The sequence below is a fragment of the Atta colombica genome, unplaced genomic scaffold (assembly GCF_001594045.1).
Source record: "Atta colombica isolate Treedump-2 unplaced genomic scaffold, Acol1.0 scaffold150, whole genome shotgun sequence".
Taxonomy (NCBI): Eukaryota; Metazoa; Arthropoda; class Insecta; order Hymenoptera; family Formicidae; genus Atta; species Atta colombica.
Genome location: NW_017259240.1, coordinates 1,383,477 through 1,406,381, shown reverse-complemented (window position 1 = coordinate 1,406,381; position 22,905 = coordinate 1,383,477). Strand labels below are relative to the sequence as shown.

Below are 22,905 nucleotides of genomic sequence, written 5' to 3'. Positions count from 1 at the left end.
ATAAATTCTTGTTTTGAATACACAATAATGAATTTTTCTAAAATTTTGTAATAAGTATATTTTAAGATTATGATTAAGAAAATATTCTTTGCTAAAGGTAATCATTACTTAAAAGAAAGAAAATAAATTGAGTAATTATTTTTTTTAGCAATAGATTGATATTTTTTTAGGTCAGTGTTTTTTAAAAATTTTTAAATGAGAGATTTTTGGGCGTCAATGAATAGGCACTACTAGTAGATTTTTTTGGATTTATAATTATGAATTTATGAATTGTCAGTCTTTACTCATAATTTAAGATTGCTGATTCATCAAGGTGGATAAAATATAAAAATTGTGTAATTAAAAAATAAATTTTGATTACTTTCAGCGTTTAACAGGATTGAAATTGTCAACATAAAAATAAATGTATTTTATAACGATGGTTCATGACTTCTAATCGGAATTTTAAGGTTAACGTTTACTTTTTTAACAATAGAAGTGTCAACTATCGTTAGGAAAGCTTTTTTTAAATATTATACCTCCAATATTTTGGAAACTTGAGTATTAGAATTTTTTGGCTTGTAGCATCGTTTTCAGCACATTCAAAAATCTATAAGGAACATCTTAAATCTAGTCCGATTTAAAGTAATTTTCGATGCTATGAACTAATTATTGTTAACTTCTTAAAAAATAATCATTTCACTTTGTCATACAACAAGTAATTTTTATAAAACGGTGAAAATGGCCATATTCGACCAAAGCGTCTTGGTACTTAAGGAGATCCTAAAGTTGTCTGTTTTACCAATTAAATACAATAATTTTCGTAAAGAATTTTCGTATGTTTCGTATGTAACAGACTTGTAAAAGTAATACAAATTTTTTTCCATTAAAGTATACGCACTAATACTAATTTGATGCGTAGATTTTTATGTACCAATAACGAAAAAATTTTTGAAATTGAATTCTTTACTTACAATTAGTTCAATATGATGTCTGTAGCTGTCAAATTGTGATACTTGATATAAAAATTTTGCAATCTATACTTATGAAAAAAATTGAAGATTCGAGACTACTAGGCGAAGAAATAACGTGAAATTCAACTTACATATCTAATTCGATACAAAAACTTTACAAAAATTTAGGTATATGTGTGCGTGCGATATTGATATAGTAGTATGTAGTGATGTCGATAACGCGTAAATTGTACCTACAGGTGTGTTAGTCCTATTGAATCAATCGCAGTTTGAAATTTACTTTAGGATCCCCTTGACCCTAATCGGTATTCATAGATCCAGTGGATTTTAACTACATTGTGAAAAAATATTTTTTAAAATCTTACAAAATTTTAAGTTATATAATTTTATTTTTCGGATTTTGACTTTCAAAAAAAATTGTTCAATTACGTATAACTTTAAGTAAAGGTATATTAATTTAATATACACTGGACACGGAGATTAGTTTAAAGAAATTTCGAAGCAATACCGATTAGGATTAAAAATATTTTTGCGTGAATCTTACAATTTCCAGTTCAAGTAAACTGCGCACTGATTTTATTTATCAGTATTAAAAAACAGTCTTAACCGTGGAGCTATGAATGAAGCTGGATTATGTAATATCACAAATTAAATTAATAATCAACTGGTAATAATCATTATAAAAGAATAGTAATCAATTTGTGAAAAATACATAGGTACATATCACTCTAAATCATGCCTGCAATCATAATTTAACCTCGATAACGGCATGATCTGAATCTCCTTAAATAGCGTATGCGTCTAACCACTTAGATCATTGAAGCTTGTGTGGTGATATTTACATAATAATAACTATAAATGTTAGGCGAAAACGCTTTTTTTCGAGACTTCAAATGACGGACTTCAAAATTTCAATATATATATTCATTTAAAAAATTAAATAATAAATATTTCTTTTTTTTTAACCTTGATATTAAGCCGATTGATTGAGCTCAACAGAAAAATCATACTAAATTAATAGCAGATTATAATTAACGACGATAAATATTGTAATAACATTCATCTACTAACCTTTAAAAAAATGTAAATGTTAACCTTTACAAAAAAATAACAATATATTTATCCAGCTTAGCGCAATAAAAGTTAAATAAAATTTCATATTAACAAATTTCGCAACCGCTTGATATTAAAGAAAAAAAAAAGAAAAAAACAAAAAAGTAAAAGGATTATTATTCTTACGTTTCACGTAATTCTTCCCACGAAATCGAACATTCACTCACATGAGATCTCTTGGACACCACGCACGCACATGATTCCATTTGTACTGCTTTCTCTTCAAGGATTACGAGGTCCCTGGTGCTCCTGACGAAAGAGACCGTAAGAAAGCGAATTCACGCGCGGAAACCCGGAAGAAGCCAAGTTTTTGCTACACTATTTACACAGAGGCTATGTACACACGTTCTCAGTTCTTAATCGTCTCGGTCAAGACTAGTCAACTGACCACACAGCGAAAGTCCTTCCGGTCTTCGTTGTCATCTATAACGATTATCGTTTATCGATCTCCATTTTTCGAAGTAGTCCATTGGCCAAGTTTAATTCTGCTGTTAGAGCGACACTGATTATATCTTGCCGTTAGGAAAATGTTTAATCTTTCTTAGTCGATAAAAATCTTTCAGATCGATCGTCTTGAACGGCAGATGTTGGATTAAGAATGTCTTCTATAATAATTTTTTTTAATAAATAGTTTGTAATTGTTAGATCCGTTTAGAAAGTATCGGCGATCTCTTCTTTTTGTTTTTTCAAATTTCGTTTAATTGATTCATGAAATCTTTGTTCGACTCGCTTCAGATTCTTCATGAATTTTTCTATAGAAGAAAAGGAAGAAAAAACTCGAGGAGTAATTCTAGCAAGATATCGAAATTGACTAGTACTCATGAGCTGATATCGTTAAATCCGTGGTAGTCATTTCCTTCTAATGAGGAAATAGTCATTGTTGGAAAATTTTTATTTTTTGATCGGATTTAAAAAAATCTTTTTCCTCAATGACTTGATCACATGTACATATGATATTAATTTTTGCTTCATTAAATCCACAATCATCATAATCAAGAGGAACATGTAGCAATTATCCTTCTTGAAAACGCCTAGGAATCATCCATTTTTCTGATCATCGGAACCATGACTGATGATCCGGAAAAGGATCTACGTTTCCGTCATTTCGTTCCGTCGAGTCTGCGGTAGCCATCATAGCAACTGCTCCTCGAAGATAGATCAGAGCTACGCTCTATCGGGTCACAAGATGACCAACGGTCGCCGAAAAGATTCATTTCCCGATGCCGGTGCCATTTGGTATCCACCGTATTGAGCCATCTGCGGAGTCAGCAGGCCACTAGCTTGGACTGATGCGGGATACGGATACGGCAAAGCACCGGGACTCGCGGCCGATGATGTCGATGTCGAACTCGCGCTGGACGAGCCTTGTTCTGTTCTTTCGTGTTGCTTGCTTGTGTCTGGCGATTCCGCGGGCGGTGATCTTGCGGGTCCATTTCCGCCAACGACACTACTTGGACTGGATTCCTCGTAGAGCTTGTTGGGCTCGTAGTTCGGCCGATTGTATTCTCCAATGGTGGGTTTCTGATCCATGTACAGTTTCGATTGCTCGAAGTATGCCTTCGCGTCTAAGTAAGTACGGTCTAGATAAGTCTTGGGATTAGAAGAATCCAAGTACTTAGGGTCTGGATACATGCTCATTGCTAGAGTGCTGGGCGGCATATAGGCAGCGCGATATTTGTCAGGCTCCATAGAATATTTCATGGTCATCGAGTCCACCGGTATCTACAACAAAAATAGGGAAACGTCTGACAATCCAAATATTATTTTTAGATTCTTACATCACGTGGCAATCGGACCGAACATACTTATCTAATTAATGGAAATCGATCTGTTTAGAAAAATTCTCTAAAAAGATGCGACGAACTTTCGAAGATCCCAATCAAATTTAAAATGCTCCGCTATTAGTTCGTCGATTTTTTGCCTGGTATACGTTGACTTTCGAAAAAGCGAACACTGAATATGCAGCATCATCGCGACGAACAAAAAGAGCAAGCGACAAATTTGACAGTCAACGCATTCGATTCGGTCGGCGCGCACAAATCGCGAAATCAGTGGATCCGCGTCGCGACCTGAGCTGGAGATTTGTTCTACGTCGAAGACAACGATGCCAATGGCCATAAATTTCGTCACGTTGGGCCAAGCACGTTTGGACCAGGCTGCCGCAAGTTGAACCGAGTTGAACTGGGACCGGCCCGAGAGACCGGTACTTAAAAAAAAAAAAAAAGTAAAAGAAGAAAAAGGAGAGGCGGGAAGCAACGCGCATATTCCCGATTCTATAATTCGTGGACGAAGGAAGGATCGTGGCGGGATCCTTTGTCGGATCGTTAAGCGGCTTTGTCCAGATGATTTACATCCAGTCTTAGTAATGCTAAGACTGTCTCTCCCGCCCGCTACGACCAATTGATTACAGCTTAGCTTCTCTCGCCTCGAAAGCCCCACTCGCTGCTATCCGCGAATCGCGTCCAGAAATTAAAAAATTCCTTCTCATCGCGCGACGTTGAGATATTCGCATAGAAAGACGGCTTGATCGCGACTTCGATTCCAATTATCACAGTCGACACATATATTTTATTAATTGAGCGTTAGATGATTATTAGATGATTAATAGAGTTCGATTGAAATAACTTTTTTTTTATTCTTTTTCAGCCAAAATAGAAAACGAATATTTGATTATGTCAATTTCGGTCGAAACCAAAACTAAACTTTCATATGCGAATCCTGAAAAAGTTATATATGTATAAAGGTATAATGTATATATATTTCTTTTTCATAAATATTATAATGTAATTATTAAAACATAATAATTACACATATTATCATCATCCTAGTAATACAATTGTTTTAACACGATCTGTGATATGTTATATATTATTCGTAATGTCACAATTATATTTCAATAATTACGCAATTTCAAAATATCAAATACAAATATTTTTTAAATAAGTTTTTTAAATAAGTTTTTTAAATAAGTCTTTGGAAAATCAAGAGAAAATATTTTATATTAAATAAATTTTAAGTTAAAACAAATGTTTATTAAACGGTTTTGACTACGTTGCCAAAACTCTATTTCTAATTTCGATCGAAATCTAACTGGAACTTTGATTTTTAACCAAAGCTCGTAACTCAAACGGAAACAGAATTTTCGATTGAACTTTAATGGTTAATTCAATAGCGAATTCTTGAATTTTTTAAATCGGCTATATGCTTCAGAAATTTTTTGAATTAATTTAGAATCAAATGAAAAAATTTGAAATTCAGCAACTTTTTTTCAATAGGTAGGTTGATTATAGATAAATCAAATGATGAAATAATCAAAATGAACATATAATTATTTATCTAAATTATTTTTTAATAATTGGCTTATTTAAATTTTCTCGATTCATTCGAAATGAAGAAATTACATAAATACAAAAATTAAAAAAAAATTGTTGTAATACAGCATGTATTTTAAAAAGTACTCACAATTATAGTGCTATTCCTGATAAAAAACTGAGTCAAAATTCATTTTTGCAATTTTTTTTAGTTACCTAATGAACAGAATATACAAAATCAGCGCGTGACACAACTTTAAGATATCTTTAAGATATTCCATCAAAAATACTGAAAGATATTTTAAAATTGCCTTATATATCAATTTTACTCGCTTATTTAACAATCTTTAGAAATTAATATCACGTTAACTATTGCGAAAATTATAAAATGGTTTAGGACTTTTCGACTTAATTTTTGATTAGGAATAGCGCTAGCATGATTAATGAGCGCTTTTTAAAATATATCCTGTATATAAATATGTGTGTACATTGTCAACTATATCTAATTTTAGATATCTATATAAATTTATAATTCTACATGTATGTCATTTGTTTTTTTCATCTGTTATAGTTGTCTTTGTTATAGTCGTGATAGTTCATTCCGTTTTCATTCTATGCCGTCGTTGTCAGAGACTTAATTATCCAATGCGATGTCACTGTTAAAAAGGACAATGACACCGTACACTATTCGCCTCTGTTTTGGGTCACAAAAGACCGGTATTCTCTTTTCGCGCCATGTGTCGTCGAAGTCGTGAGCCAAGGAGAATGAGCGCACTTTATTTTCCAAATGGCCTCGGGGCGGTGGGAGAGCACAGAGAGCAAGAAAGTCAACTCCCTCACATTGCTCTATTGTGCCGCAGCCCTCGATATTTCAGCCGCTTCAACATTTTGTAAAAACTTGCTTCATTCGCGAGAATCTCGAAATATGATTCTGTTAGATCGTTGGTGCATGAAAAATAAAGATTTAAAACAATTAAAAATAAAGATTTAAAACAATTAAAAACTTTATTGAATCAGCAAGATAATTTTCTATCAATTTATTTTTTGGATACATACAATAGTTATCATAATCGGCGATACGAATTGATTTCAACATTGTATTTACTATAATTTAACTGACACTTCCTTTTTTTCTTATTAGATGATTAGCTGTAATGTAAACTTTGAAAAGAATTTGACTTCTATTAAATCGAACTTGAGATAGTTAGGTCAATTGGCTAACTATTCTGTGTTTGATCTTGGCTCTTAAGTTTGTTAAAGAAAGATGACTGTGGTTTTGTTTAGAGTTTTTAATTTAGCAATTACTATTAAACATATTTTTTCTTGAAAGAGTTCTAATCGCTTCACAAAAATTTCTCTTTCTCTCTGTCCGTTTCTCTGTCTCACTTTTACCATTCTATGTTTATATGACATTATAAAGGAATTTAAACTTAAGTCTTGTGCGGATTTATTTTTTAAGATATAATTCTGATTTGTGTGTTTCTGGCTCATTTTTGGGCATGAATGCATCTTAGTCACGCACATAAACATTCATACATATGCAACCACATTCATATACATATACATACACATACATGAATATAATTTAAAAAAATTCTTATACTTTAATTTTCATTATCTTAAATCTGTCTTTTATATTACTGTCTAACAATAAGCAGTTGAGCGGATTTGTTCGAAATGTTTAATAAGGTCTGTTAGTAAGATCTGTTTTATGCACTATACTGCACTAGAACTCTCTTTCTCCAATTCTTTTTTGGTCTTTCAACCAATATCAACCAATCGACCATATCAACGAATCAATCAATATCAACCAATTAATCACATCAACCAATCGACCAATATCAATCATATCAATCAATCGACCAATATCAACTACTTAGATATCTCATTTTAATTTCCAAAAGTGTGCTAATTTAACCACAAAAACTAACATAATGATATTCTGTTCCTTTCTCTGAAAAACGAATGTAATGATATTCTTTTCTCTTAATAAAAAAATATAATAGGAATAACGCTTTTCTTCAATATATCAGTGTGCTCCTCTTGACAAAGTGAACAGCAAAGTTCACGAAACGTTGGCGTTAGCAATGGATAGACTTGGCGATAACCTGCAAACTTGTATATTTCTTTCTCTCTTTCTCTCTCTTTCTCTTGCATGTAGGTTATATTAATAAGATTTTTCTTTACAATGACTTCTAATCGTTTGATGTGAGAACTAAAATAATTCTTTCTCCCTCAAGATTTGGTGATCAGATATTTTCGCGATGCTAATACGCCACAGAGAAAGGAAGAGCTCGAACTCGGCCGGGCGAAGATAACGCTGGAATTCTTCGAGCGTGCCGCTCGCCGCCGATGTTCGCCAATAATGGTCGCTTGTATCGCGCCGGTGCCTCGTTCCAGACGCGTCGGCCATTCAGCCGTTGAATGCAGAAATAACTAGCTATCTGTTTGTCTCCCGTAGCCAGCTGCGGAAATTCATACACAGACCACGGTCTCCGGTTTCTGTTTGCGAAGCCACCCGGGGGCTCCTTTGTTACGACAGCGAATGCAACGTACCTACACTCATCCTCCTCTCTCGTTACATACCTTCCGCGTTTCCACCCTCATCCTTCCTTCTCCTTTTTGAATCCTCTTCGTATACGCGCGCGCGCGCAATTCTCTTTTTCTCATCCTTTTGCTATATTTACGCGACCAGCGATCTGTCTCGCGAACTCGATACGTCCAGTCGCCAATTGTCTTCAAGATAAATGGATTTGTGATTGTCGTGACTTTGTTGTATTGGGCAAAATGTCAGGTTAATGTCTGCTGAAATGTCTGTCGAAATTACATCTGTACAATACATTTGTGTTTGATGTAGAAATTCGGCGCTCAGTTCAAATGATAACAAATATGGTATATATATTATATATGTATATCGGTACTTGCGAGTTATTCGAATGTGTATATATACACAAGTATATGTATAAGTAAATGAGATGGTAAAGCAAGATTGAAATCTTGAGTCGGTCGAGTCGGCGTCTGCCACATATATATTATTATATAATATATATAAATTCACATGAAATTATTTAAGATCCAGCTTTGACCATTATGAATTATTATTTCCTATATATTGGTGATGTAGAAATATTTCGATAAAAAATTTAGCGATTTATCATCCAGATCAAAAGTAATTTCACACACAAAAATACAAAAATAAATAATATTTTTTTTATCTGTGCTCTAATAGAAATGTATGGAAATTATTATAAAATAATAATGACAAAAATTTTAGTTTTTTTTTTAATATTTTAAGTATTCAAGATGATTTGTGTAAAATTACATTGCAGAAATTAGTTGTCCATAAATAAAATAAATATTTGTTCTATTTGTAACTAATCAATGGATCACAATGAAATTTTGCATAAGTCATTTTGAATATTTAAAGTATTTATAAAAAGTATTTATAAAAACATTAAAATTTTTATTATTTTATAAATTTTAATTCATAACAAAAAAAATAACAACAACAAATAAATAAACTATAAAAAAAACATACCTGTGTGTATGAAAAGTGTTCTGCACAAAAACAATCTCTTCATTCACTATCTCTATATATAAAATGAAAATTATAAATTTAATCAGGAGAACATTCAAATTTTGGCCACTAAAAGACAGTACAAAAAAAGATTACACTAAAAGTGTATCACTTTACAGTAAAAAATGACTTTAAATTGGACTAGATGTTTCTTATAGATTTTTTAATGTTTAATGTTTTAATTTTGTAATTAAAACAATGCCGTAACCCAACAAATTTCAGCACGTCAGATGTCTAAGATAATAGAGAATGACTTTTTAAAATGATATTTGGCATTCTTTTATAAAGAAGATTAACATTGTCTTGAAATTCCAATTAAAAGTCAAAGTGAAATATAGTTCATTCTTTATAAAATGCATTTTCTTTTCATCTCAATATTCTATCATGTTTTCTATTATATTCTATCATTTTTCATGTTGTGAGGGATTTAAATATAGAATTTTTCTAAGGTAATAAATTTTTCGATAACGTCATATACAATTTTTGTGACTATCGATACACATACACAGATCATACAATTTTTGTCTGAAGCATGTTTCTTTTAGGAATGCTTTTTTTTTAGATATTCGAGATGGATAATTAAGATGAGACACTCTGTGTGAGTGTGTATACATATATACATATGTATATACGTATTGTAGGTTTTGATTAAGTGTTGATTTTATAAGTCGTGACGTAGAGAATAAAGAGAGGCGTTTATTACATGCAGCGTAAATTAACTTTTAGATTAACAAAAGATTTCGTACATGTGATACATGTGCCACGACGCGCTCGTCTGTTCGTCGACTACTGCCGCTTCCCTTCTTCCCGCTCTTTCTCTATCAGGCTCCGAGTCTGCCCGAGCATTCCCGAATATCATTACGCGCACATATCGCGATCTCCCTGCGCCTAATCGCATTCAAATGGTACAGCAACGAAAAATAAGCCTAGATCTTGCAAAAAAAAATAACAAATAAAAGATACGCTCTCTTCCTTATTTTAACTTATTCTATACTCGGCCAATATCTGCCCTCAGATGTCATCTTCCTCGTCTCTTGGCGGATTCTCCAAACAATTTGTCCACGGTTTCATATTATCAGCAGACGATGATGTTCTTGCGATTGTTGTGCGATTGACGCGCTTGACTTTATAAGGCCCTAAATTCATACAGAGCTTGAGACCTGGTTCTCCTTGCGTTCGTTGAATGGCTTCTCTGGCCAGATTGCTCTGGCGTCTTCTCATTTGTCGTTGCCGAAACCGTCGTTTTCGTCTTCATGTTGATTATCCAGCACTAGAATCACCTTTAAATGTGCTACGAGATTTACCTTGCGCTGTCCTTGAGCTCTTCTTTAATCTGGGCCACCGTCATTCGATTTGCAACGCATCGTCTGTGTCGTGATCCAACATGTTTTCTCTTTAAATTCTTCTCTGTCCCGATCCCGACTATGAGCTCTCACTTGTAGGATATGGTTAAGTTTTACGAAGCGTGATGTAAAGAATAAAGAGAGGCGTTTATTACACATAGCGTAAATTAACTTTTAGATTAACAAAAAGATTTCATACACACCACGACACGCTCGCTTGTTCGTTTTTCTTTTTCTGATTCCCCTTTTTTGATTTTCCAACTTAAATACAGAGTCACAATATCATGCAGAAATAATGGATCAATTGACTCAGTAAATAAGCTCTCCTCCTGAGAGAGAACAGAGACCTCAATTCGCTTAAACTTTTGTTCATTAATTGAGGTTATAACAGAACTCGCTTGCTCGTTCTCGGTTGCCGCGCTTTCCTTTTCCCCGCTCTTCCTTCGTCAGGTTCCGAACCCGTCCGAGTATTCCCGAATATCATTATTGCGATCTCCCTACACCTAATCGTGTTCGAGAGTAGAACTACAATCAAAAATAAGTCTAGATCTCGCAAAAGTAATGAACAAAAAATATGCTTTCTTCCTTATTTTAATTTATCCTACATATACAGGGTGAACCAGAGTTGTTGAACCAACTTTTTACTCTATAAGAAAATTATCAACTTCATATTTGTTGGATTATAATGTGCGTACAGTCGATAATTTTACATATGCATATGCATATACATTTAAGTCTATAAAGATAAATTATACTCTGTATCAATAATCACGACAATTTTAGAAATTATTAGTATAATGACTTTATAGAAAAATTTACTATTTTAGAAAAACTCTGTATTTGAATCCTTTATAACATGATTAAAAAATAAGATATGAAATTTAAAAAGATACATTTTATGATGAACAATACATTCATGATTTTTAATTAGGATTTTAAGATAACGTTAACCCTTTTTATAAACAAATATCAAGTAACAAAAAAATACCAAAAAAGTCATTTTTGTATATTAAGTCTCAATTATTTCAGAAATATCTAACGTGACAATGAAATTTATTTTGCAGTTCTCAACATTTAAAAAATTAAAATTTTTATAAGAAACGTCTTTTCGAATTCAAAATAATTAAAAAAAGCATTCTTTTGTATCTAATGTAAACTAATGTAAATCTTCAGAGATAGTTCTTATAATTAAACAAAAAAAAAGATAGACCTTTAAATAGATAGATGATTGTAAGCATAATTATTTTAAAAACCTTGATTTGGAAAAGAAAAGTAAAAAAAAATTTCCCAGAAATCCCCTTATATTTAATTCCTCTTATACTTGATGCTTTTCTTATCAGGACTCTCGTCAGGACTCTCTACTATTTGTTTTTCCATTTCTGCATTTTTTACCAATTTTCAAATGTTTCAACTGTAGTAAAAATTTTGATTTAATTTTTTCTGCAGAAAAAACCAAAATTATTAATAGGTCTTGGCATCTCTATGAGATTAAGGGATATATATTTTATCGAGCAATCTGTTTTAGCGTTTGACTAATGATTATATATATTCTTATACTCGTATTCATAATCAAGTTTTATATTTAAGGGTTCCTTAAATTTGATGCTCTACGAATTATTTCATTGGCTGCTAAGCATCTAAAGCTAAATTTAAAAAAGCCTTAAGTACAAGATCTGATTATGAATACAGGCATTAGTCTTCTAGACTAATATATATTCTATCTAATATATATATATATATGTATTCTTAGTTTTCTAATCCACTGAAGATAATTTAATGTTTAGACAATATTTGTAATTCCAATATATTTGTTTTAATTGCACTTATATTGTGCCTCGCTCATTATTTTTTTTTATTACTTATTTAATTTTTTATTTTTCTGAGTCATTTAAATTAAAAATATTTTATAAAATTTCTATTTTAGATTTATTTATTTATTTTTTATTCAATAAAAATTATTCACTAAAAATATAATGTAAAAACAACTTTCAAACTATACAGTTTGTTTAAAAAGTATATAATGTCTATATACATTTGTTATTCCTTTTTAATTGGCTTACATCTCTTTTACGGCTAGAGGCAATGTAGCATTGATGCATGACATGCAGCATACATGTTAATCACACGAAAGAATTATTGACTTACCGGAGGAGTTGACCCGAGACTAGACATGAGACCAGATGCAGCCGATTGTTGTGCAGCCGCTGCTGCGGCTGCAGCCATGCTAGCCGCCGAGAGCGAGCCGTAAGCCGCGGCGGGGGTGTAATAGGAGCCCATTGCAGCTTGTCCCATGCTACCAGCCATTCCTGTAAAATAATCACAATGTGACATGAATAAGATGCTGGTGACGACTTTGGCCTAACTTGAATGTTAATTATCTAATATATGTTTGTACATGAGATTCTAAAATAGTGTTGAACGAAGAGCGTTGCACCAGAAGAAAATAAACGATCGATGATTTAATGATTAGTAATTGACGATTTTTCAAGCGATTGTCAAGAGTTTTCTTTCGAAAAAAACATTGTTTGAAAAATATTGTTCGGCATGGCAAAATATTTTTTAGAAATCTAAAAGATATCTTGTTGTCTATCTAGATGTCAAATAGTTCTTTTTTTATAATAGCTTCGCGTCGATATGTCTTATCAAAGTTTTAATTAATTTCTTTCTTTTCATTTTCGATCATTGTCTTTTCAATTTAATTAATGATGTTAATTAGACATGGTCTGTTTATGGCATCTGCCGATTTTGACTTATCTCCTTCATTTCACTGACAAAATTTCGAGGACAGATGTTCGATGAATCGAGCTTGGTACGCGCGAGTCCCCTCGGTTTGTAGAGATTTGTTTGCCGTTCCTGGGTTACTATTGTCTTCATTGTTTCGCGCCTCATACCAGATTACGTAATTTTGAATTTCCATGCCGGACGAAAGCGCGAGAGAGACGAAGCCTGATTACTAAGTCTAAATATTTTACGCGCGTCGTGACCGTCTCTGTCGTAATTCGTCGCATAATAATTCAAACACAAACACAAAAGATTCCACGGCACTACGTCGTTTTCTCAGCTCAGCGCATCTAGCTCTTCGTATTTCGAAACTCGCCAACTCGAACGGTTACGTAGTTCTTCACGAGACTCGAATAAAGAATAGATAAAGGAATACATGTCGTATAGGCAGCGATACACATAAGCGATGATTTGGTTGCACATTTGTTTATTTTTTTTTTAATAATATTATATCCGATAAAGTTTGGTAAATTTTGGTAAAGTCTGATGTTCGGCAAAGTTCGGTGTACAAATCGTCAGAAGTTCGTTTAATTCCTTGAAGTCCAATGAAGTCCGGTAAAATCCGATGTACCCCGATAAAGTCCGATGAAATCCAATAAAGTCCGATGAATTCGATGGGATAATCACTCTTGAATTCCGATATATAACTCAGAAATCTGATGAATTCCTCAAAATTGAAGACTTTTATGAAGTCCGACAAAATCCGACGAAATCCATAACAGTCCGTGAAGTTTTTGAAATCAAAAGTCTAGGTGCATCTATTTTTTTTTAGTATCCCTTCCGATTTTACTCTTATTTAATTGATTAAGAATGATATTATTCTCTCTCTCTCTCTCTCTCTCTCTCCCTTTTTTCGTAAAAAAACAAATGAAAGAAAATTTGATGTATTCGGAAAAGAATACTCATCGTTCGATTACATTTCGATTTTCAAGGATTTTAGAGAAACTTCGTTTTCAATTTTAATGCATGTGTATACTTTATTGTTACAAATCAACTTGATATCTCGGAGGTGCGGAAGTTAAGCAATGGAAGGATGAGGAGCGCACGGAATAAATCTTCGAATAATTCCCTTCGGCGCGGTAGGACTGTACTTTGCGGATCGTATTCGCTCGAGGAGATTCATTGAATACAGACACGCGAGCGCATAAACATGTCGCTGGTTCATTATTTATCGAATTGTCTTAAGCTACCGCGACATTATGCGAAAGTCCGCGGTTCACCAGTCACGCCTGAGGGTTGAGAGCACGTGACTTTGCGGATAACTCGCGATCGTAAATTCGTCATCCATTAAATAACTAAGCTCCGAAATGTGTCTGACCGATGATAAATTATGAAATTTGGACAACACATTTTTTTCCACTGATTCTTTCTTTGCAACTTCTTTTTCGCAAACTATTAATACGCAAAATTAATTTGAATTAACGTTTGAAAAAGTTTTATATCTTAAAAATTTGATTTTTTCTGACAACAATCTAATTCATAATATTATTTCTTTATCTTATCAATTTCTTTCTAGTTCAATTTATTGTTCTTCGATCACAATTTTTAATTAATATAAGAATTAGCGATTTGACGCGATTGACGAGTTTCTGGCCAAGGTATATCTTTAATTCATATCCTTAAACAACCGCGTACATGAACGGAAATTCGAGTCAGCATTCCAACTTAAGCCGGTAATTTATTCCACCCACCTACACACTTGTCTTATGCGCGTGCCACTGAGTAAATACGGTTGAGAGGTAGTAGAAATAACTGAAAAGACCGCCAGGAAAAGAGAACATGGGGAAGAAATTGGCGATAATGTCCGTGTGACAAAGAGAAAAAGTGAAAGCATGTTTCTGCCTTTCTCTTAAAAATGTTCAGGTGAGACTAGCATATTCTAGCAGAGACATGCCGCTTCAGCAAAAATAATGACCGGAAGTAAGTAATATAATGGAGCTCATTTTAGATACATTTACAGGTGATATATAATTCGCGTCAGATTTCAGGATAGAATTCTATTTATAATTTTATGTGCTAATAAGGAAAGCATTTTCAGATTCAGAGAACACACACACATTGTGTATACATATAATATAGAGTAAATAATCCAACAACAAACTATGTAAATCTCAATTATTGAGTTGAAAATCTAAGTTTTGGCAGTTTATGAATTTAGTTGGTTATATATCATAAACAATAATTCTTAAGCTATTTTTTAAGTTTAACTACAATTTCGATTATTTCAAAAAACGGGAAGTGATTCATTATGTATTATACAAAGGATGACACAATGAACTATGATATTTTTAATAATAAACTACATGTCTTATATTGTGAATTGTTGGGATTATTTTAGTTTTGCTATATTTTAAAAGGTTTCTTTAGAAAATAAATAATTATAAGATGGTAAAATTCTTTCGTTTTGAATGAAAACACGTCGAATATATTTTCGAGTATATTTTTATTAAGATTTTAGATGGGAGGAGGGGCCGTATTCTAAATAATTACCACAATGAATTATTATTTTGAAGATTATCGTGATCTACTCAAAAAAGATTATGTGATCTACAGTAAACCATGGTTCATTATTCTACATTAAAATGATTTATTGTAGACCACTTAACCTTTTCCACGATAATCTCCAAAATAATGTGGTAAAATAGTATAACAGAAAAAAGTTGTTTATAAAATAATAAAGCCAAAGGTACACACAAAACTATTGCACTATTGAAAAAAATGATAGGTACAACAATAAAAACATAAAAAATGCTTAAAATATTATCGTACATAGCCATCCTTAGAGCGATTTAATAGTCGGTTAGAGGTCGAGAGGTTCAAATGCGAGTTGCTGCATGATAATAGCACAATCTGGTAACATCGTAAAATATTTATAATATCGCAATAGTTCACATTATGTTCACTGTTGGATTAGCTACCCCATAAAAAATACACATTTTACATTAAAACGGTATGTAAAATTACAAATAGAATTCTATTTGAATTACAAATTTAATCTGCAAATTGTAAATTATCTATTTTATGCCCATTTCTATTAATGTAATTTAATTTTTATTTTGATTCAACTAACTTCATCTTTTTTTAGTTCTAAAAATTAGAAAAAGATGAAAATCAAGTTGAACAAAGATTAATTTACGATAGAAACGAGCTAATTAGAGTTAAATAATCAACAAAATATAACTTACCCATACTTACCCTTACTTATCATTGATCTCTGATAAGTTCAAAAGATTTTTTAAGAACAATTGCTTTATACATTTGGCTTGCTAAGTTCCTTTCTTTATTAAAGGTCGACTTACCTTTAGGCGTCCATCTTTAATGTGATGTATAAGATCAATTGTTAGAATCGTGACGCGTTTTACATTAATCAGATAAAACGCTCATTAAAAACAAAAATAAATGAACACAAGAATCATATTAATAGAAATACCATTCAACAGTCTGTCATTACTGAATAGAATCGAACACAATCATGAATTTAATTGGAGCAACGTATTGATCTTTGATGAGGAAAAATGCTTTAATAAAAGATTAATTTCGGAGGTGATTTTTATTAAAAACAAAAAAAAACAATCTAAACCTTCAAAATGATACCGATTTATTGAACCCTTTGTGATTTGATCACGAAGGATTAATGTTTCTATGTTTGTATCTATTTATACTTTAAATCTTTGTATCTATTTATACTTTATTTATTTATTTGCGTTTTTAATTTTTCGTTGAACATCTCTTTTTTCGATCACTTTTTTGACACACTGGGTGGCTTACTCAGCGCAATGTTTAAACATTTTAATTGACATTCTTATTTCCAAAAAATCCATCAATCAATATGAAAAAAATTATCAATTTCAAGGTTTGTAGAGTTAAAATAGTTTTTGATTGAAATTTTATTACAATTTTTATGAAAAAAATTCTTGAGTTTAATGAATAGAGAAAAAATGAGTAAAATCTTTGAAAAATTATAACTTTTAAAAAATTCAATATTAAAAGTTAAAAATTTACAGAATTGTTGTTCAGATATGATACTTTGAAAAAAATTAAGTTGGTTTTGAATAAAGGATATTTGCATATTGAATGTTATTTTGAAGGTTATTCTGGGAATTGAAAAAACAGAGATTGTTTTATAAACATTGTAATTTTGTTTTACAAAATAAAAGAAAATTGAGTTTCAGAGAGTTAAAATAATTTTGTGGGTGGTTCGCATCCAGTATGTCAAAAGGTTAATATTCTGACATCTTACATTGTTCTAACATCTCATTATATTCACATCGTACTGTAATAAATCATTAACTTGATTTCAATATAAGTTTTCAGTGAAGTTTGACTTATATATTTAATTTATGACTTTATTAATTTTAATTTTTGAGTCGTTATTTTAATGTAAAATTCTAACATGTATAGTTTGATAAAATATGACAGACAACATGAAGATTTTTAATTTTGACAACAATTTAATGATGATTTAATGACTTGACGCTTTTACTCATTTTTCTGTAATTTGTGAAGTTTACCAATCATATATTCATGCATTGATTAGTATTAGGTATCTAAATTAACTTATTTATTGTATTTTGTAATTTTTTATTTATTATTGTAAATAATTATATTCATGCCCTGAAGAGGATCCAATACCAAGAGTTGAAACGTCTGTACTTTTAATTTAATACATACTTTACATACGATTTATTTATACCATACGTTTCGAGCCAACTTTGGCCAAATAGTAAAGCCAAATAGTAAAATTTTATAAATTTTTAAAAATATGTATATACGTATATCTCAAAAATGCGTGTCATTTTTTTTTATATTCTCCATTTAGGAGTATCTAAACTATGCAGGAATTTCAATCCAAACTTGAATAGAAACTTGTGAGGAAGGGATATCTAAAAAAAAAGGGGAGGCGATCGAAACGCGAAGGAGATATAAACGAAGGACAAGAGAGTCTCCACATGTCCGATAAATTGGAGATTACCGATCGCTTTTAGCCGCGAGAATGCGTGGGTGTCAGGATAAATTCCGGCCTTAATCGCGATATCACCAGTGTCGGAATTAATAATTTCTCAAACGGAAAGGCGCTCGCGAAGGATATCCGTAAACTCGCCTACGCGGACACGAATTACATGACGACGATAAATTATGCTATGGATACTGGTGCGTAATATAATGTGGCATGAATATTCGAACGCCATCGTTTCCACGCTGGATGTACAATAGCGGTAAGGAAACCATAGTAATAAAAGTATTCCATTACTTTGCACAATAGATATTGCTTTCAGCGTATATATAATAGGATGTTTCCCTAGATTTGTACAGAAGCGTATTTATTGATGAATTTTACTTGAATTGCTTGACTTGTCTGATTTTCTATTTTTTTAGTAATACTTTTTTCCAATATGTACGGAGCCTTTATGATTTTGAAATAAAACTTACGTAGGAAAAATAGTTTAAAAGAGAGATAAACAATTTAATTGTTTGAAAATCGTGAACTAATGAAAATGTTTTAATATAAATAAGAGAAGAATGCCATTTTAAAGCCCGTTTTGACTCTTTGTAATTCATATGTGATACATATATGTAAATATTTCAATTATAATTAAAATCTTGCGATAACTTGCAATAATGAGAATTATTACTGTGTTATGAACAAATTAAATCTTTCTTTCTGAAACACAGAATATAATTATTTCGAAATAATTGTTCTACGGCAACGAATAAAATAATTTGATTTATATATTTCCATTGTATAATTTTTATCTTTAATATTAAATTATTCTTCTGAAATAATTTCTTAAACTTTACATTTTCATGAAGTTTACCGATTATATATTCATGTATTGATTAGGTATCTGAGTTAACTTATTTATTGTATTTATTGTATTTATTTATTGTATTTATATTTTGTAATTTTTTATTTATTATTGCGCATGTAATGTAAATAATTATATTCATGCATTGAAGAGGATCCAATATCAAGGTTGAAACGTCTATACTTTTAATTTAATACATATTTTACATATATTATACACGAACAATTATAGTAAGAATTATAGAATTATAGAAGAGACAACAGCCCGAGTTTATTAAAAAATATGTTTTTGAATATATACATAAATTTTTTGAAACTTTGAACTTTGTTTTGTAATATATATTACATATTACATAGAAGCAACAGCAATTAAGTCGAAAGTACTCATGGAATGATTTTTAGCACAATGAAATCAAAATACTTATGAAAATAATTTTAATTGTATTTAAATAAAGACCGATATATTAACATAAATTATATATTATACATATATACTAAATATATATAAATATATATAAATATATATTATACATAAAATAAATAAAAGGATTTTTTTATGATCTTCGGAAGCAGATTATTGAGCTAATATAAATACTGGAGTTTAAATTAATAAAATATGAATTGCAAGTTATTAATTAATTATTGATAGCTAAAAGTTGCATCTTCAGCTGCAGCATGAATCAACGGAGTATTGTAAGACGGAGTCTTAAATTATCGACATGCTGTTCGATGCATTGTTCGGTGACAATTCAGTCACTTGTGTGACTTGAATTGTCTAAAAACTCACAAAATATATCAGACTAATGATTTATCTGACAACCGCGAAGTCCATTTATTTATTTTATTCGGGATATAATTTAATTATACGTAATAATGAAAACGTGATAATACCAGTGATGTAATTTGTAAGAGATGTAAATCAACGACGACTATAACAGTCTGATTTAAACAATTAATTGATATTTTAACGCCACACAGTGAACTACCTTAAACAATTACAATGTAGCGTATGGTCTAACTACAAATTGGACGACTAATTCAAACGTGGCAATATTTATAAAATATCTTGTATAAACACTCGTTACTTTTAACAATGCAATTATCCATACACTTTCGGACGACAAATAAATAAGTGGATGGCGAGACTGTTTACATGAAAAACATGCGCGTATTATCACGTAATGCAGGCGTAACCCGTTCGTATGCGATCCTTTGTCACGGTGTCATAGAAAGATTGCAATTATTAAATTACAAATCGCCGCGTTCACCATGCATAATGCGTTCGCGCCTCCATCCTATATTAATTAAATAAATTGGTAACCGCGTGTTTTCTGTGTTCTTCCACCGCTTTTACACGCGAGCTCATTTCCATTATGTCCGCCCAATTGTTACAATAAACTAACCAGACATGACGTCAGTATAGTCGCAAATGTTCATCACGAGTGTTTACACAACTGTGGGAAGTACAATGTTTGCAACAACACTTTCATATGCCACTTCGCTGCACTGCGATGCAACGAAGTGGCTTCTATCAACTTCAAAAAGTTCTATATATAGATACTGAAAAAAAGATAAAAATAAAAGCTAATTTTTTGCATAAAAAATACATTACATAAAAAATATATTGTCAATTGAAATAAGATGTTAAATTAAACCCTTTTCCTATTATAAACTCATTTTCGATTGTAATAAGAAAGTGTTAAAAAAAAGCTCGTGCTCTATTTCATATTATATTTTTGGCAATGCGATATTCAAGGCAAATCAAATGAATTAAATCAATTTTGATAAGAAAGTCGTTGAAAATGAGGTTTTTAGTAATTAATTCAAATCAAAAGAAATGCTAATTTTAAAAAATAATATGTTACATTTCGACATTTTTAATAAAGTTTCTCCAATAATTATAAAGTTTTTTTTCTTATAGCAATACTGAGACTTAATTGGTATTACTGAAAGAAATTTAGTGTATTTTTCATATATCAATGTTATAAAAAATGGTAGTTTAAAATAATAAAAAGGATGACAACTATTTAGATTCGAGTAACAGCGATCTCGTAATCGGCAAATCCCTGGATTAATCCTATTTTCATTCTTTATGTACAAATCTAATAGAGTGATGATAAAGTTGAACAAAAAATAAGTATAAGATAAAATGTATACGTAATTCTTTAGAAAAAAAATTTATAGTTTGATGATCTTCATCTTAATATATTTATAGAAAGTTCATTCTCTTGAGCAAATTTGCTTATCGATGATATTGAGATCCTCATCGGGACTCTCGCATTTTAGAATATGAAGATATATATATATAATTTCTAATATGTAAGACATAATTGTTAATAGTGAAAGAATTTTTTATTAATTTGATATAAGGAGAAGCAGATTAAGAAAAATATTGTGTGCATATAATTATTAAATTTTATATTGATTATTTAATGCTAAATGATCTAATGTACTTATCTGTAATAATAAGAACCACAAGATGCAACTTGAAATAAAATCATTAAAAAAATATCCTTTAAATCAGATATTTAAAAAAATATATAAATTGCTAATACACAAATTAATAAAAAATAGTTTGAAAGTTTAATTAATTAATGAAATAGTGAATAATTATATATATAAGTTATTTAATCGCTTAGAAGAAATTGAAAAACTTATTACGATTATCGAGAGTTTCGACTCGAGACTAAAACGATACGAAATTTGAGTCTCGTCTCGTCTCGACAAGAACGAACTTCCAACGTAGGTTAGACATGGTTAAACTTTAATTATAATATCTCAGAAAGTAAAATAAGAGATTGTTATTTGATTGTTAAAACAAAGTTTAGTCAGCTCTATCTACTCGCATAAGAAATCATGCAATCATTACTGGACACTCTGTATAATAAGATTAATATTAAAAATAATTACCTGCTCGAAGAGCGTCCATGGGAACACTTGGGTATGGAATACTATAAGGATAGCCTTCTTTTCGCAAAGTTTTGGGTTTCCTTCGCGGTCTATATTTATAATCAGGATGTTCCTTCATGTGTTGTGCACGTAACCTCTTCGCCTGATCGATGAATGGACGTTTCTCATCCTCCGTAAGGAGCTTCCATTCTGCACCTGCAATTTTTGTGTTATAATTTATATGCATGTATATCACGATCAGGAAAGACGCATAATAATTCTATATGTAGATAATGTTCATAATAATTAATAGATTGTTGTAATATTTGAAACTTATGTTACTTTTTAAGTTTTTATTATGTGATAAAATTTTTTTAATTATGTGATAAAAAGAAAAACATCAAAGATTCTTCTTCTTCTTCTTATCTCTAGTGTGTGTTACCTCTCTCATATACTTGTGGTATTGATTATTCAATAATTGCTACAAGAGACTGCATATGAGACCTACAATTTTACCAGTTCCGAATGACGGATTTTTCGATTTCTGTGGGCAGGAGATATTTCTTTCAAGAGGGAAGACTTTATCAAAGACACTCTCGAGAAGTGGTTGGCCTTCTTCGAGAGGAGACATAAGCGTAAATATTTTGGTTTCTGCCAGGATCAAACTCAAGACCTCTGATATATACATGATAGATCAGAGCGCTCAATTAATTAAATGAACTCAATTTCTGCAATGATTGGTCGAGATCACTAAACCTTTGCCATTATACACAATAGATCACTTTTCTTTTCACACCATGTTTATATTTAGGATTAAGTAGATAGTTAGCTTTTCGTTTTGAAAACATTTCCTTGTTGTAATATCTATTTATATGATGGAGTTTCTATTAAAAAAAAATGCAGTGTAGAAGCCATGTTAACTTTGCAAAATTGCTTGTAGAAAATTAAAGAGAGATACACATGATTTTTTATTGAAATGTAAATATTGATATGCATACATGGAAAAGCGGCTACGCTTTTGCCACAACCAAAATGGCCCATCAATACATTTTTTGATTATAAGAACTGTTATATATTTTCAGTTGTTGCAACCGTAGCATTTTTTTGTATAGTTCGAATTTTCTCAGTTGTC

The 22,905-nt window shown here is 31.1% G+C and overlaps 1 protein-coding gene across 1 annotated transcript in view; it reads right to left on the bottom strand.

Moving 5' to 3' along the window:
• Nucleotides 1-3,245: 3,245 nt before the first annotated feature.
• Nucleotides 3,246-22,905, bottom strand: part of LOC108685324 (transcription factor Sox-19b) — a 34,182-nt gene continuing 14,522 nt past the window's right edge. Inside the window, exons 2-4 of the mRNA XM_018190055.1 lie at nucleotides 21,795-21,989; nucleotides 12,443-12,603; nucleotides 3,246-3,788 (exon numbers count right to left, since the gene is read on the bottom strand). Of these exons, the coding sequence (XP_018045544.1) occupies nucleotides 3,246-3,788; nucleotides 12,443-12,603; nucleotides 21,795-21,989 (899 nt within the window). The remainder of the gene's footprint in view (nucleotides 3,789-12,442; nucleotides 12,604-21,794; nucleotides 21,990-22,905) is intronic.